Source organism: Arvicola amphibius, chromosome 3 (assembly GCF_903992535.2).
Source record: "Arvicola amphibius chromosome 3, mArvAmp1.2, whole genome shotgun sequence".
In the NCBI taxonomy this organism is placed as follows: domain Eukaryota; kingdom Metazoa; phylum Chordata; class Mammalia; order Rodentia; family Cricetidae; genus Arvicola; species Arvicola amphibius.
In genome coordinates, this window is record NC_052049.1 from 174,219,809 (window position 1) to 174,233,065 (window position 13,257).

Genomic DNA, 13,257 nt, shown 5'->3' on the forward strand with positions numbered 1-13,257 from the left:
ATTCTTCATAAGGATAAAATTTAACACAAAAATTAGAATTTTATCATTAACCACAGTGTCTCCCTTAGTTAAAAATCATTCAAGTCCTACTAATTGGCTTTCTGGAATACTTAAGCTTCCTCAGACACTCGTGGAATGACTGCAGAGGCATCTAAAAGTATGCATTTTCTCACCAGAACACATCCAGCATTGTCCTTGAATACTGCCATGAAGATTATCTTACCCTCAAGTCAAGCAGATCAAGAGTAACCTACCACACTACAGTTCTTATATCTATATTTTATAGTTTAATCAAGAAACAATATTATTAAAAATAAAACTGCAGTAGTGCCAAGACTGGTGACCCATGCCTTTTATCTCTGTGAATTCAAGGGCAGTCTAGTCTACATAGCAAATTCCAGACCAGCAAGGGCTACACAGTGAGCACCTATCTCCAAACAAAGAACAGTAGTGGGTATAGAAATTATTTTAAACTATAGTAAAACAACTTTATGAGGAAAAGTATTTCAAAGAACAAATAAAAGCCATTTTCCTAGAAGATACCTTTTTTTGTGAGTCTCCCAAAAACATCTCCCTCTGGTCAAATACCTTAAAAATTAGGGACTTATCTCTTAGCCAGAGATAGGAAGATCTCTGTGAGGTCAGCCTGGTCTACATATCCAGTTCTAGGACAGCCAGGACTACGGCTGAGAGACAGAGAGATTCTGTCTTGAAAACACAAAAACAAAAACGAAAACTCAAGCACTCAGAAGACAGAGTCAGGAGTCCTGTGAGTTAGAGGCCAGCTTAGTCTGCATAGTGGGTTCCAGGCCCACAATAGCTACAAGTGAGACTGAACACACACATGCCACATACACTCATTCCTAAAACACATCATGTAAGAGCTATGTGTGGTAGATGCCTGTGACCCCAGCATTGTAGAGGCTGACGCAGAAGGACTAAATTCAATACCAGTCTGAGCTACACAGAAAGACCCCCCCAAAACAAAAACAATCCAGGTGGTGGTGGCCCACACCTTTAATCCCAGCACTCAGGATTTAGAGGCAGGCGGATCTCTGGGCTGGAGACCAGCCTGGACTACAGAGTAAATTCCTAACAGTCAGTGATGTACAGAGCACAGAGAAACCCTGTCTCAAAAAACAAAAGAAAAAAAAAGTTCTTAAATATGGGAAGGGGAAATTGTGCAACAGAGCCAAATCTATCTACTGTTCTTTGTTGTTGTTGTTTTTTAATTTTTATTTCATGTGCATTGATGTTTTTGTCTCCATGCACGTCTGCATGAGGGTGTCAGATCCCCTGGAACTTGAGTTTCAGACAGTTATGAGCTGCCATGTGGGTGCTGGGAATTGAACTTGGGTCCTCTTGAAGAGAAGTCAATGTTCTTAAGCACTAAGCTATCTACCCAGCCCTAAAATTTTTGGATGATTACTCAAACTACCTTAATTCTATAAGGAATAGTCTGACATACAAAATAATTATCCATAAGTAGACTAAGAAGATAGACAACAATCTAAATTTATTTATTTATTTATTTATTTACTTATTGTGTATGCAATATTCAGTCTGCGTGTATGCCTGCAGGCCAGAAGAGGGCACCAGACCTCATTACAGATGGTTGTGAGCCACCATGTGGTTGCTGGGAATTGAACTCAGGACCTTTGGAAGAGCAGGCAATGCTCTTAACCGCTGAGCCATCTCTCCAGTCCCTAATAATACATATATTAAAAGTGTATAATATATATAATATACTTTTAATAATACACACACACACAAATATATACATATATACATACTTTGAGAGGCTGAGATTAGAAAATTGCTAGTTTAAAGTCAATATGGATCATTCAAAGAGACACAGTCCTAGCATCCCATTAACACTAGTAACACCAGCTCTGAGGGTTGTCACTCTCCTCTGGTTTCCACACACACTTACACAGACATACATGCACATAAACATACACTAAGAATTTTTAAAAGTATTCCCTATAAAATGAAAAAATAATCCATTTATAACTAAGTGCTACCACCTTTTCCACTCTTTGTATCCAACAACCTCTAAAGCTGGCATTTGTGTAGCTTAGAAAAGCATATCAATTTCAAAAGCAAGACACAGCTCTAGAGTCTAGACATAAATTGGTGAAATTAATAGTTTTCAAGGTTTTACTTTTATACATGTAAATATGTGTATATATGTAAGTATATGTCATCTGTGCAGGTCCCTGAGGAGTTCAGAATAGGGAGTGGCATCCCTGAGAGCTGAGTTACAGGTGGTTGTAAACTCCCTGATGCTTTGGTTTGGGGAACCAAACTTGGATCTTCTGCAAGAACAGCAAATGCTCTTTAACTGCTGAGCCATCCTTCCAGCCCCTTAATGGAGCTTTCACAAACTTAAGCACAACATATTTTGCTAGATTTCAAAATATATATTGCTTTGTTAAAATAGATAAAAGAATTAACAAGCGTGAAGAAGGCAATTCCAGCTATTTGGTAAGCTGGGACAGAAAGACCAAAAGTTCAAAGGCAGCCCAGGACACACTGTAAAACCTTATCTCAAAAGTAAGTAAATAATCTCACACCTGGGATGCCAGAAGGATTCCCACAGCTTCAGTGCCCATCTGGGCTATGCATAGAGTTCAGGTCAATATGAGCCAGAGTGACACAACTGTCTCAAAAACCCAAAGCAGATAAATAATTCTGGCATATTTTTAATATTTGAAAAATGTTACTGGCTGGGTGTGATGCCTCACACCTTTAATCACAGTACTCCAGAGACAGGAGCAGGAGGATCTCTCCAAGTTTGAGGCCAGTTTTGGTCTACATAATGAGTTCTAGGAGAGTCGGGACTACATACACATAAAAAGATGAGAAACTCTGTCTCAAAAAAAAAAAAACAAAAAAAAAAAACAAAAAACAAAAACAAAAAACAAAACAAAACAAAACAAAAAAAAAAAAAAAAAAAAAACCTATCAAGGGCTAAGGCTATAGCTCAGAACCAAAGCATTTGCCAAACATACAGGATGCCCTGGGTTCTAGCCCCAAGTTCATACACAGAGAAGTAAAGAAAAATACATATTGGGCATATATTCTCAATCACATTAGAAATAACTAGAAACTTTTAAAATGTTTTCTACTTCGAACAAAAAAACTCAGTTATTTCTCCAAAAAGAAAATATTTGCCTTCATGGTAAGTCAAGTAACATTATCAATACTTGAAAATTTAAATACTTAAAATTTAAGACTTACCGAAAAGGTCCTGTTCTGTTAGCAGATCGAGAATCCCCCCACATCTCTTTCTATATCAAGAAAGCTTCAATAAGTCGATCTTTCTCCTACCAAACTCTAGTACAGTAGTACCTGTATAAAATAAATCACAACAAGTAAGTACTTTAGAACATGAAGTATAAATTAAACTACCTAATCTTTGCTTGCTAAGTTTATCAGGGACTACATCATGAAGGATATTTTTAGAGACCACTTTAAAATATTTATACAGGGCCAGTGAGAAGGCTCAGCACTTGCCCCCATGCCTGACAACCTGAGTTTAATCCCCTAGAGCTACATGGTGAAGGAAATCAATTCCCAAAAGCTAGCCTCTAATTTCTTCACACACAACATATACGCAAAATAAATGTAAATAAATACAGATAACAGAAAATTTATAATCAATTTATAACTAAAATAATTGTTGGGCATGATGGTGCATACCTTTTATCCCAGCACTCAGTAGGCAGAAACACAAGCATACATATACATTAAAAAAAAAAAAAAACTTTAAAATTTTTGCAGCCAACGGTAGTGGCAATGTCTTTAACTCTGGAGGTAGAGGCACTTGGATCTCTGTGAATTCAAGCCCAGTTAAGTAATAAAGTGAGAGCTTGTTTAAAAAAAAAAAAAAGAAAAAAGAGAGAGAGAGAGAGAGAGAGAGAGAGAGAAAAAAAAAGAGAGAGAGAGAGAGAGAGAGAGAGAGAGAGAGAGAGAGAGAGAGAGGACAGTGGTGGTGCACGCCCTTAATCCCAGCACTAGGAAGGCAGAGGCGGGCGGATCTCTGTGAGTTCGGGGCCAGCCTGGTCTACAAGAGCTAGTTCCAGGACAGGTTCCAAAGCTAAAGAGAAACCTGGTCTTGAAAACAAAAACAAAAAAAAAATGAAAGAAAAAAAGAAAAGAAAGAAAAAGCTCAGAGCTGTGAGATGGCTCAGTGCATAAAGGCACTTGCCTCCAAGCCTGACTACCTTTCCCCAAATTGTCCTCTGACTTCCACAAACATGATGTGGCATGTGTACACACAAGAACACAGAGAGAACAACTCAGCCTTTTTTGCTTTTTCAACAATTTTACTTTTTTATAAAGGGAAAAGAAGCTTTCAATTTAAAATGTGTGTTCTGAGCCAGGTGGTGCAAGCCTTTAATGCACTCAGGAGGCAAAGGCAGGAGGATGTGAGCTCTAGGACAGCCTGGTCTAGAGTTCCAGGACAGTCAGGCTGTTACACAGAGAAAGCCCGGGGGCGGGGGGGGATTTTCCTGACTCCCACAGATACCCTCAGACCTTCATACAAGTAATATTGGATGCAAATACTCTCACACAAATACATTAAAAAGCAATATTTTCAAAATTAAAGGTCTCACAAAAAAGTATACTCTGAAGCATTATAAACTTTTTAGCGTAAAACAATGTTTGACATGCAATAATTATTCCTGAGTAGTTTTCTCAGCATTTATTTGTCTATTACTGGAAAGAACATCTTAGCATTATTCCTAGTCTGTATAGCTAAACCTGCACTACTGAGCACAGTTAATCAGTATATTTATTATCCTCACCAGTGATTGCTTTGAAGACAGGCATGTAACCTAAATCAAGATGAGAAATTAGCTCCTGAACTATTCTTGTAGCTACTGAAAGAGCTTCATGGATAAGTGTTTCCTAAATCTGACACAACAAATAAAAGGAAAAATAAAGTATGCCATGAAAACGAAAGAGTTCTGTGCATCAAAAGGCACTTGATGTTAAGAGAATAAAAAAAAACCCATTCATGTCAGCACTCAGGAGGCAGAAGCAGGATGATCTCTTTGAGTTTGAGGTCAGCCTGGTCTACAGAGCGAGTTCCCAGACAGCCAAGGATCTTTTATATAGAGAAACCCTGTCTTGAAACACCAAAAGCCGCCAGGCAGTGGTGGCGCACACCTTTAATCCCAGCACTCGGGAGGCAGAGGCAGACAATTTCTGTGAGCTCGAGTCCAGCCTGGTCTACAACAGCTAGTTCCAGGACAGGCTCCAAAGCTACAGGGAAACACTGTCTTAAAAAACAAACAAACAAACAAACAAAAAAAACCAAAATAAAAAATAAAAAAGAAAAAGAAAAGCCAAAAACCAGCCAAACAAACAAAAAACCAATTCACAAGTCATCAAAATGGCTTGCATGAAGTTTTAGATGTCTTATTCCTCCAAAGAAAAATCTAAAAACAAAACAAAAAAGCAGTAATCATAAAAGAAACTAAAGGGCAGATGGCAAGATGGCTCAGGGGTAAAAGTACTTTCACCGTAAGCCATCTGAGTTCCAACCATGGACTCAACAGTGGAAGGGAAATCTTTCTCCCAAAAGTTGCTTTCTGACCGCTACACATACATGTGGGATATATACATCCACATCACATGAAATAATAATAAATTAAAATAAAAACTGGGCTGATGAGATAGATGGCTCAGAGGTTAAAGGTACTTGCCACCATGTCTGACTGCCTGGGAGTCAAATGGGCTGAAAAGAAAGGACTGACTCCCAAAAGTTGTCCTATAGATGTCACTTGTGTGAAACATACGCATAGACGATGCCTTTGTCCCCTCAATAAATAAAATGTAAAAAGGTAAAAGAAAAAGGTATCTTCAAAGCTGCAGGAACATTGTATGGAATTATTATCTTCCCTTTCCCTCTTCCTCTTCAAGAGAGGTAATTCTGTTCTTTAAGCAGTACATACCAATTCTGAGCTCCTTTCCAAGAAAAGAGCAAATGTATTTGCAAGTTATTTTATGAATTTGTTCTACTTTATCAGGTGGAAGGGGAGGGCTATCTGAAGGACTAATACAAAGTGCTTGTTTCTGTTTCACTTAACTTAGCTCAAACAGGAGCCCATGCCTTTAATCTCAGGACTCAGGCAGGCAGGCAGGCAGGCAGGCAGGCAGGCAGGCAGGCAGGCAGATCTCAGAGTTCTAGGCCTGCTTTGGTCTACATAGTAATGGTAAGACCCCCATCTCAAAATAACAACAGCAAGGGCTGGCGAGATGGCTCAGCGGTTAAGAGCATTGCCTGCTCTTCCGAAGGTCCTGAGTTCGATTCCCAGCAACCACATGGTGGCTCACAACCATCTGTAATGAGATCTGGTGCCCTCTTCTGGCCTGCAGGCATATATGCAGACAGAATATTGTATACTTAATAAATATTTTTATTAAAAAAACAACAGCAATAATAATAACAACTATAATTATTATTATTATTTGTTGTGGAATATTTTATTTATGTGTATTGGTGTTTTGCCTGTATATGAGGGTGTCAGATCCTGGAGTTACAGGCAGTTGTGAACTGTCATGTGGGTGCTGGGAATTGAATCCGGACCTTCTGGAAGAGCAGTCAGTGCTCTCAACCTCTGAGCCATGTCTCCAGCCCCAGGATAATCTTTTTGTACACTGTGAAGATAGGTCTCTGCCAAGGCACCTCCTGATTGGTTTAGTAAAGAGCTAAACGACCACTGGTTAGGCAGGACTTCCAGGCAGAGATAAAAACTCTGGGAAGATCTGAGGCTCTCAGGATTTGTCAGCAAGATGTGGAGTATGTCAGATATACAGTATGGAACAAGAGGTTAATTTAATTTATAAGAGCTAGTTGGGAACAAGCCTAAGCTAAGGCCAAGATTTCACACGTAATAAGAAGTCTCCATGTCATTATTTATGGGAGCTGGAGGTTCAAAGAAAGTCAGACTATTTATTGTTGTTGTTATTATTATTAATAATGAAGGAGAAAAAGCCTTTGGGACTAATGAAATCTGTAAAGGAAGCTATAGGTTCAGATACTGGCTCTAAGAGATAATAGGTAGAAAACCAAGAACAGGGCTGGAGAGATGGCTCAGTGGTTAAGAGCATTGCCTATTCTTCCAAAGGTCCTGAGTTCAATTCCCAGTAACCACATGGTGGCTCACAACCATCTGTAATGAGGTCTGGTGCCCTCTTCTGGCCTGTAGGCATATACACAGACAGAATATTGTTTAATATCAAGAAGCTTAAAAAAAAAAAAAAGAAAACCAAGAACAGCTTGAGTAAAGTACTTGTAAATTAGGCCAATCAAAATCAGTACATAAACCTGGCGGTGATGGCGCATGCTTCTAATCCCAGCACTTGGGAGGCAGAAGCGGGTGGATCGCTATGATCCACCCTGGTCTACAAACTGAGTTTGTAAAGCCAGCCTGGTCTACAAACTGAGTTCCAGGACAGTCACGGCTACACACAGAGGGACCCTATCTTGAAAAGCCAAAACTAGAGCCCAAAACAAAACAAAACAAAAAAACAAACGTATAAAGGGGCTGAAAAGATGGCTTAGTCGAATATAACTAGGCTTTTCTCTTTGGTTATTTATTTTTGTCGGCTTTATTTAGTTTTTTGCCAGGCAGTGGTGGCACATGCTTTTAATCCCAGCACTTGGGAGGCAGAGGCAGGCGGATCTATGTGAGTTCAAGGCCAGCCTGGTCTACAAGAGCTAGTTTTTTATTGGTCATGGTCTCACATCATAACCTAAGCTATCTGTGAACTCACTCACTATGTAGCCTAGGCCGGCCAGTCTAGAAAAAAAGGGAATCTTGTCTCCGTTTTTTAATTACTTGAATTAAAGCATGAGTCACCACATTTAGCTTTTTTTGGTAGATAACAAGATCTCACACAGCCCAGCAGGGATCTCACATAGCCCAGCAGGGTCTCAAACTTCCTAGGTAGCAGAGGATGACCTTAGCTCCTAATCCTTTGACCTCCACATTCCCAGAGTAGTTTACAAGCAGGTACCATCACATACAGGTAGATTTGTATAAAGCAACTGAGGAAAAGGCTCCAGCAAAGAAATCTGTTGTACATGACAATTCACCCAAAAACACACAAAATCAAACACAAATGTAAAGAGTTAACATCCTCAATACTGAGATCAAAAGGTCAAGAATCTTTCAGAAAACAGGAAGAGCCAGGCATAGTGGACTAGAGTCTACCCTGATCTACAGATGTATAGCTCTACACATCAATCTCTAGAACAGCCAGAGCTATATAAAGACCCCGTCTCAAACTCAGAAAACAAACAAAAAAAGCAGAACGGGAATAACAAACTACAACAACAAAAACCAAACATACAAACCAAAAACCTAAAACACCAAAAAGGACCTATTACTGTAAAATATATTAAGGCAAAAATTCATGTAAATATAGAAAAAGGCAGCTCTCTTCACAAAAGTAAAAATAACTGCTTCAAGGTGACTGACTAGGAGACTATTTTTAAAATCTCTAGCAGTAGAGGAAGTCTTTAGAAAATAGTTCAAGCCCGGTGGTGGTGACAAAGGCCTTTAATTCAAGCACTCCAGAGGCAGGGACAGGCAGATTTGACTGAGTTCAAGGCCAGCCTGGTCTATAGAGCAAGTTCTGTCACACAAAAACCCTGTCTGGAATCCACCCCCCCCCCCCCGCGTGTGCAAAAAAAAAAAAAAGAACAGAAAAGAAAAAGAAAAGAAGCTGGGTGGCAGAGGCAGGCAGATCTCTGTGAGTTCGAGGCCAGCCTGGCCTACAAGAGCTAGTTCCAGGATAGACTCCAAAGCTATAGAGAAACCTTGTCTAGAAAAAAAAAAAAAGAAAAAAAAACAGTTCAAAACTTTGTATTGTGATAAACACCCTATAATTTCAGAAATGAGGCAGAGGAAGCAGAATGAAGAGTTCAAGGTTATCCTAAGCTATGTGGCCAAATCCAAGGTCAGCCTGGGCTCCCCTCATCTCTGCCAAAAAAGAAAGAAAATAGTTTAAAGCTGCATGCAGTGGCACATGTTTATAATTCCAGCATTCAGGAAACTGAGAAAGGAAGACTGCAACAAAGTCAGCCTGGTATCATACACCTGTAAACTTACTCAGCCCTGGGAAATGGAGGCAGAAGGCACAAGAGATCAAAGCTGAGTCAGAGAGATGGCTCAGCAGGAAAAGCGCTTGCCACCAAGCCTAATAACCCACTCTTGATTCTGGGGAGCCACATGGTAGAAGAAAACCAACTTCAGCAAGTATTCCTCTGACCTCCACACACACACACACAAATTTTTTTCTAATTAAAAATCATCCTCCTCAGCCACATACTGAATTCAAGGCCGACCTGGCCTATAAGGAACCATCTTTAATATAAATTTAAAAATAATTAGCTGGGCGGTGGTGGCGCACGCCTTTAATCCCAGCACTCGGGAGGCAGAGGCAGGCGGATCTCTGTGAATTCGAGGCCAGCCTGGTCTACAAGAGCTAGGTCCAGGACAGGCTCTAAAAAAGCTGCAGAGAAACCCTGTCTTGAAAAACCAAAAAAAAAAAAAAAAAAAAAAAGAAAATAATAATAATAATAAATAAAAACAGGGCTGGAGAGATGGCTCAGAGGTTAAGAGCATTGCCTGCTCTTCCGGAGGTCCTGAGTTCAATTCCCAGCAACCACATGGTGGCTCACAACCATCTGTAATGGGGTATGGTGCCCTCTTCTGGCCTGCAGACATACACACATATTCAGAATATTGTATACATAATAAATAAATAAATATTTAAAAAAATAAATAAATAAATAAATAAAAACAAAAAAGGCCAGGAATGGTAACGCACGTCTGTAATCTCAGAAGGGAAGAGGCACATAGATCTCTGTGGGTTTGATGATAGCCTGGTATACACAGTGAGATCTGTGACAAAAAGCTACATAAATAGAGACCCCGTCTCAAAACAAAATAAACCCAACACTCAGGAAGGAGAGGTAGGTGGATCTCTGTAATTTGAGGCTAGCCTAGTTTACACAAGTTACAGAACAGCCAGAATTATTCAAAAAATAAAATAAAGATTATTTTGTTGAAATTTTCCACCTACTTAAATTTCTTTAACAGTTAATAATGTGGCTGTCCTTGTCATATTATAAAGTAAGAACTTCTCTATCATGTTTGAATGTCAAGATGATTCTTTTGGTGGTAAAGGTGCTTGCAACACAAACCTTATGACACCCAAGAGTTCCACTCCTGGAACCCCCAAAAAAGTTGAAGGTTGAAAAGGAGAAGAGACTCCACAAAGTTGTGACCTGATCTCTATACGCCTCTTCATCCTGCTACACACACACACAAACACACACACACACACACACACAATAAACAAATAAATAAATACAAAAAAATAATCAAAATAAGCATATCAATAAAGAGAAACTATACAGAGAAGTGAAAAACAAATTCTGGAGTGGAAAAGTACACTGCTTATAATAAAAAAAAAAACAACACAGATTTCAACAATGAAGTTGATTGAGCAAGAGGAAGAAAGGATCATAAAACTTGAAGAAAGGACAATACAAAATTACCAACTCACAAAAGCAGAAAGGAAAAGAATCAATTCAAATGAATGAATGTAGGATAAAGACAAATGAAGGAGCATCATCAAGCAGACCAACATTTAAGCCACAGAATTTCCAGTGAGGGCTGAAAACACAGCTGAGCAGATCACTTGCCTATGACGCATTAAGTTCCTCATTCAATCTCTAGCACCAAAAAAGGAAACAAACTTATTATTATTATTATTATTTTTATTATTATATTATTGACAGAGAAGCCAGGCTGGAGCTGAGGCTTTAATCCCAACACTTGGGAAAGCGGCAGGACTATTTCAATGAACTCAAAGTCAGCCTCATTACATACTGAATTCAAGACTAGCCTAGGTTACATGTAACTATCTCACAAAAATAAAAGATGGAGCTGAAAAGATAGCTGCGCAGTGAAGAGCACTGGCTGCTCTTCCAGAGGACCTGGATTCAATTCCAGCATCCACATGACAACTCACAACTATTTGTAAGCCCAGTTCCAGGAGACCCGACACTTCACACAAACATATACACAGATAAAGCATCAACGTACATAAAAATAAATAAATTGGCCAGGCAGTAGTGGCATACACTTTTAATCTCAGCCCTCAGGAGGCAGACACAGGAGGATCTCTGTGAGTTCAAAGCCAGCCTGATTTTAAAAGCAAGTTCTACAACAGCCAGGGCTACACAGTGAAATCTTGTCGTGAAAAACCAAAAAATAAATAAATAATAAAATGTAGTTTAGTAGCGAAAGCAAATACAATTCCTAGCAGACAGCAAGGTAAATCAGGGTAATGTTGCTTGCTGTCAGCCTGACGGACTGAGTTCAATCCCTTGTACCCACAATGTAGGAAAGAACAGATTCCACAAGTTGTACACTGACTTCCTCAAAAGCATCACAGTATATGCATGCAAACTTTAAATTTTAAAAATAACAGGACACTAGTCATAAAAATATATAATTCCTAGATCCAACATAATCTCAAACTGTCATCAAAGTTTAAAATATTTTTATTTTGTCTGAATGTATCATGTACAAGCTGTGCATGAGACCAAAAGAGATACTAGAACCCCTGAAGACAACATGTGGTACTGGGAACCAAACCTGGCCCTCTGGAAAAGCAGCAAGTACTCTTAACCACTGAGCCATCTCTCCAGCTCCTATTACCAAAGTGTAAATGGAGCCTGAAATGTTGATGCATGAACAGCATGACAACAGACATAAAGGTCAGAATAATCTAAGGAGTCATTAAGTTACCTACCATACCAGCTAGTTCTAAAAATAATGGTTTAGAACCATTATCCCCATAAGACACAAATATTAGTCTATCTTACATACCACACCTCACACCCATCACAATCTATACATTGCAAAGAATACAAGGGCCCTGTAGTGAATTCTGAAGACAACAACACATGCCTATGTGAAGTAACTATAGTGCAAATCCTGGAGCTAGAAGTATAAATATCTAAATGAGAGCTATGAAAATTCAAGTAAAAAGAAATTAAGTTTCACACTGAAAAGGGCTCAGCTGGTTTGGAGAGAGGGCAAGCCTACAAGCTATATTCGTAATCATGACCTTCTTTCAGTTCCTTAGTTTCATTTTAGCAATCAAATTCCCCAGAATCCAGTCTGGTCTCCAGGTTAATCAGCACATGATGGCTCAAACAAACCTGTAATCCTAACAGGAGAGAGAGGAAGAGGGAGGGGGAGGAGAAGGGGGAGGGGGATGGAGAGGGAGAGGGAGAAAAGGAGAGTGAGAGAGAGGTGGGCTACCATAAGTTGGAGCCAGCTACAGAGTTATACAGTAAAATTCTGTGTCAAAAAGAAACAGCAACACAAGAGCCAGGTGTGGTAGCTATAATCCTAGCACTTGAGAGGCAGAAACAAGAAGACAAAGACCTAAATTCAATTATCCACATAGTGCCCCATAACCATCTACGATTCCAGTTCTAAAGGATCTGAGGCTTCCTCTGACCTTCTCACCAGAAGCACACAGGGTATACACATATACATTTAAGCAAAACATTCACACACATACAATAAGATAATTTAAAAAAAAAAAAAAAACAAAACAAAACCAAGTTCATGCCAAGTGGTGGTGACGTACACCTTTAATCCCAGGACTCAGGAGGCAGAGGCAGACAGATATTGGAGGTCAGCCTGGTCTAGAGTGAGTTCCAGAACAAACAGAACTGCACAGGGAAACACTGCTAGAAAAACAAACAAAAACCCCCAAACGAGTTCCTTGGCTACACAGGGTTTGAGGCCAGACTAGGTTACCTAAGACCTTGACTAAAATAAGTAAGTAAAATTTAATCCCAGCACTCAGGAGTTAAGCACAGATGTCCAAGGAAGTCAGAGGCAGTGGATCCCCCTGGAGTTGGAGTTACAGGAGTTTTTGTGTGCTGGGAACTGAACTAAGGTCCTCTGCAAAACAGGAGACATTTTCTTAACACTGAACTGTCTGTTTCTCCAGCCCCTAATTTTTTTTCAATAAGGTCTTCCTTACTTAGCCCAGGCTGGCCTTGAATTTTTGATCCTCCCACTTCCCCCTCCTGAATGAGAGATTACAAAGGTTCACTCTCACACCTAGTTTTACTAAAAACTAGGGTTCTAACCCAAGATTTTTTGCATATTAGGCAAGCACCAAACCAACATCCTTAGCCTC

The 13,257-nt window shown here is 39.5% G+C and overlaps 1 protein-coding gene across 7 annotated transcripts in view; it reads right to left on the reverse strand.

Annotated features, from left to right (window-relative positions):
- Rbm6 (RNA binding motif protein 6) overlaps positions 1-13,257 on the reverse strand; it is a 112,411-nt gene that overhangs the window by 92,560 nt on the left and 6,594 nt on the right. For 5 of the 7 annotated variants that reach the window (XM_038324315.1, XM_038324316.1, XM_038324317.1 and 2 more), the window contains one exon: positions 3,244-3,354. In XM_038324315.1, coding sequence (XP_038180243.1) covers positions 3,244-3,287 — 44 coding nt within the window. In that variant the 5' untranslated portion in view covers positions 3,288-3,354. Of the gene's footprint in view, positions 1-3,243; positions 3,355-13,257 lie in introns of those variants that run through there. The other 2 variants (XM_038324320.1, XM_038324322.1) reach the window with 2 other exon arrangements.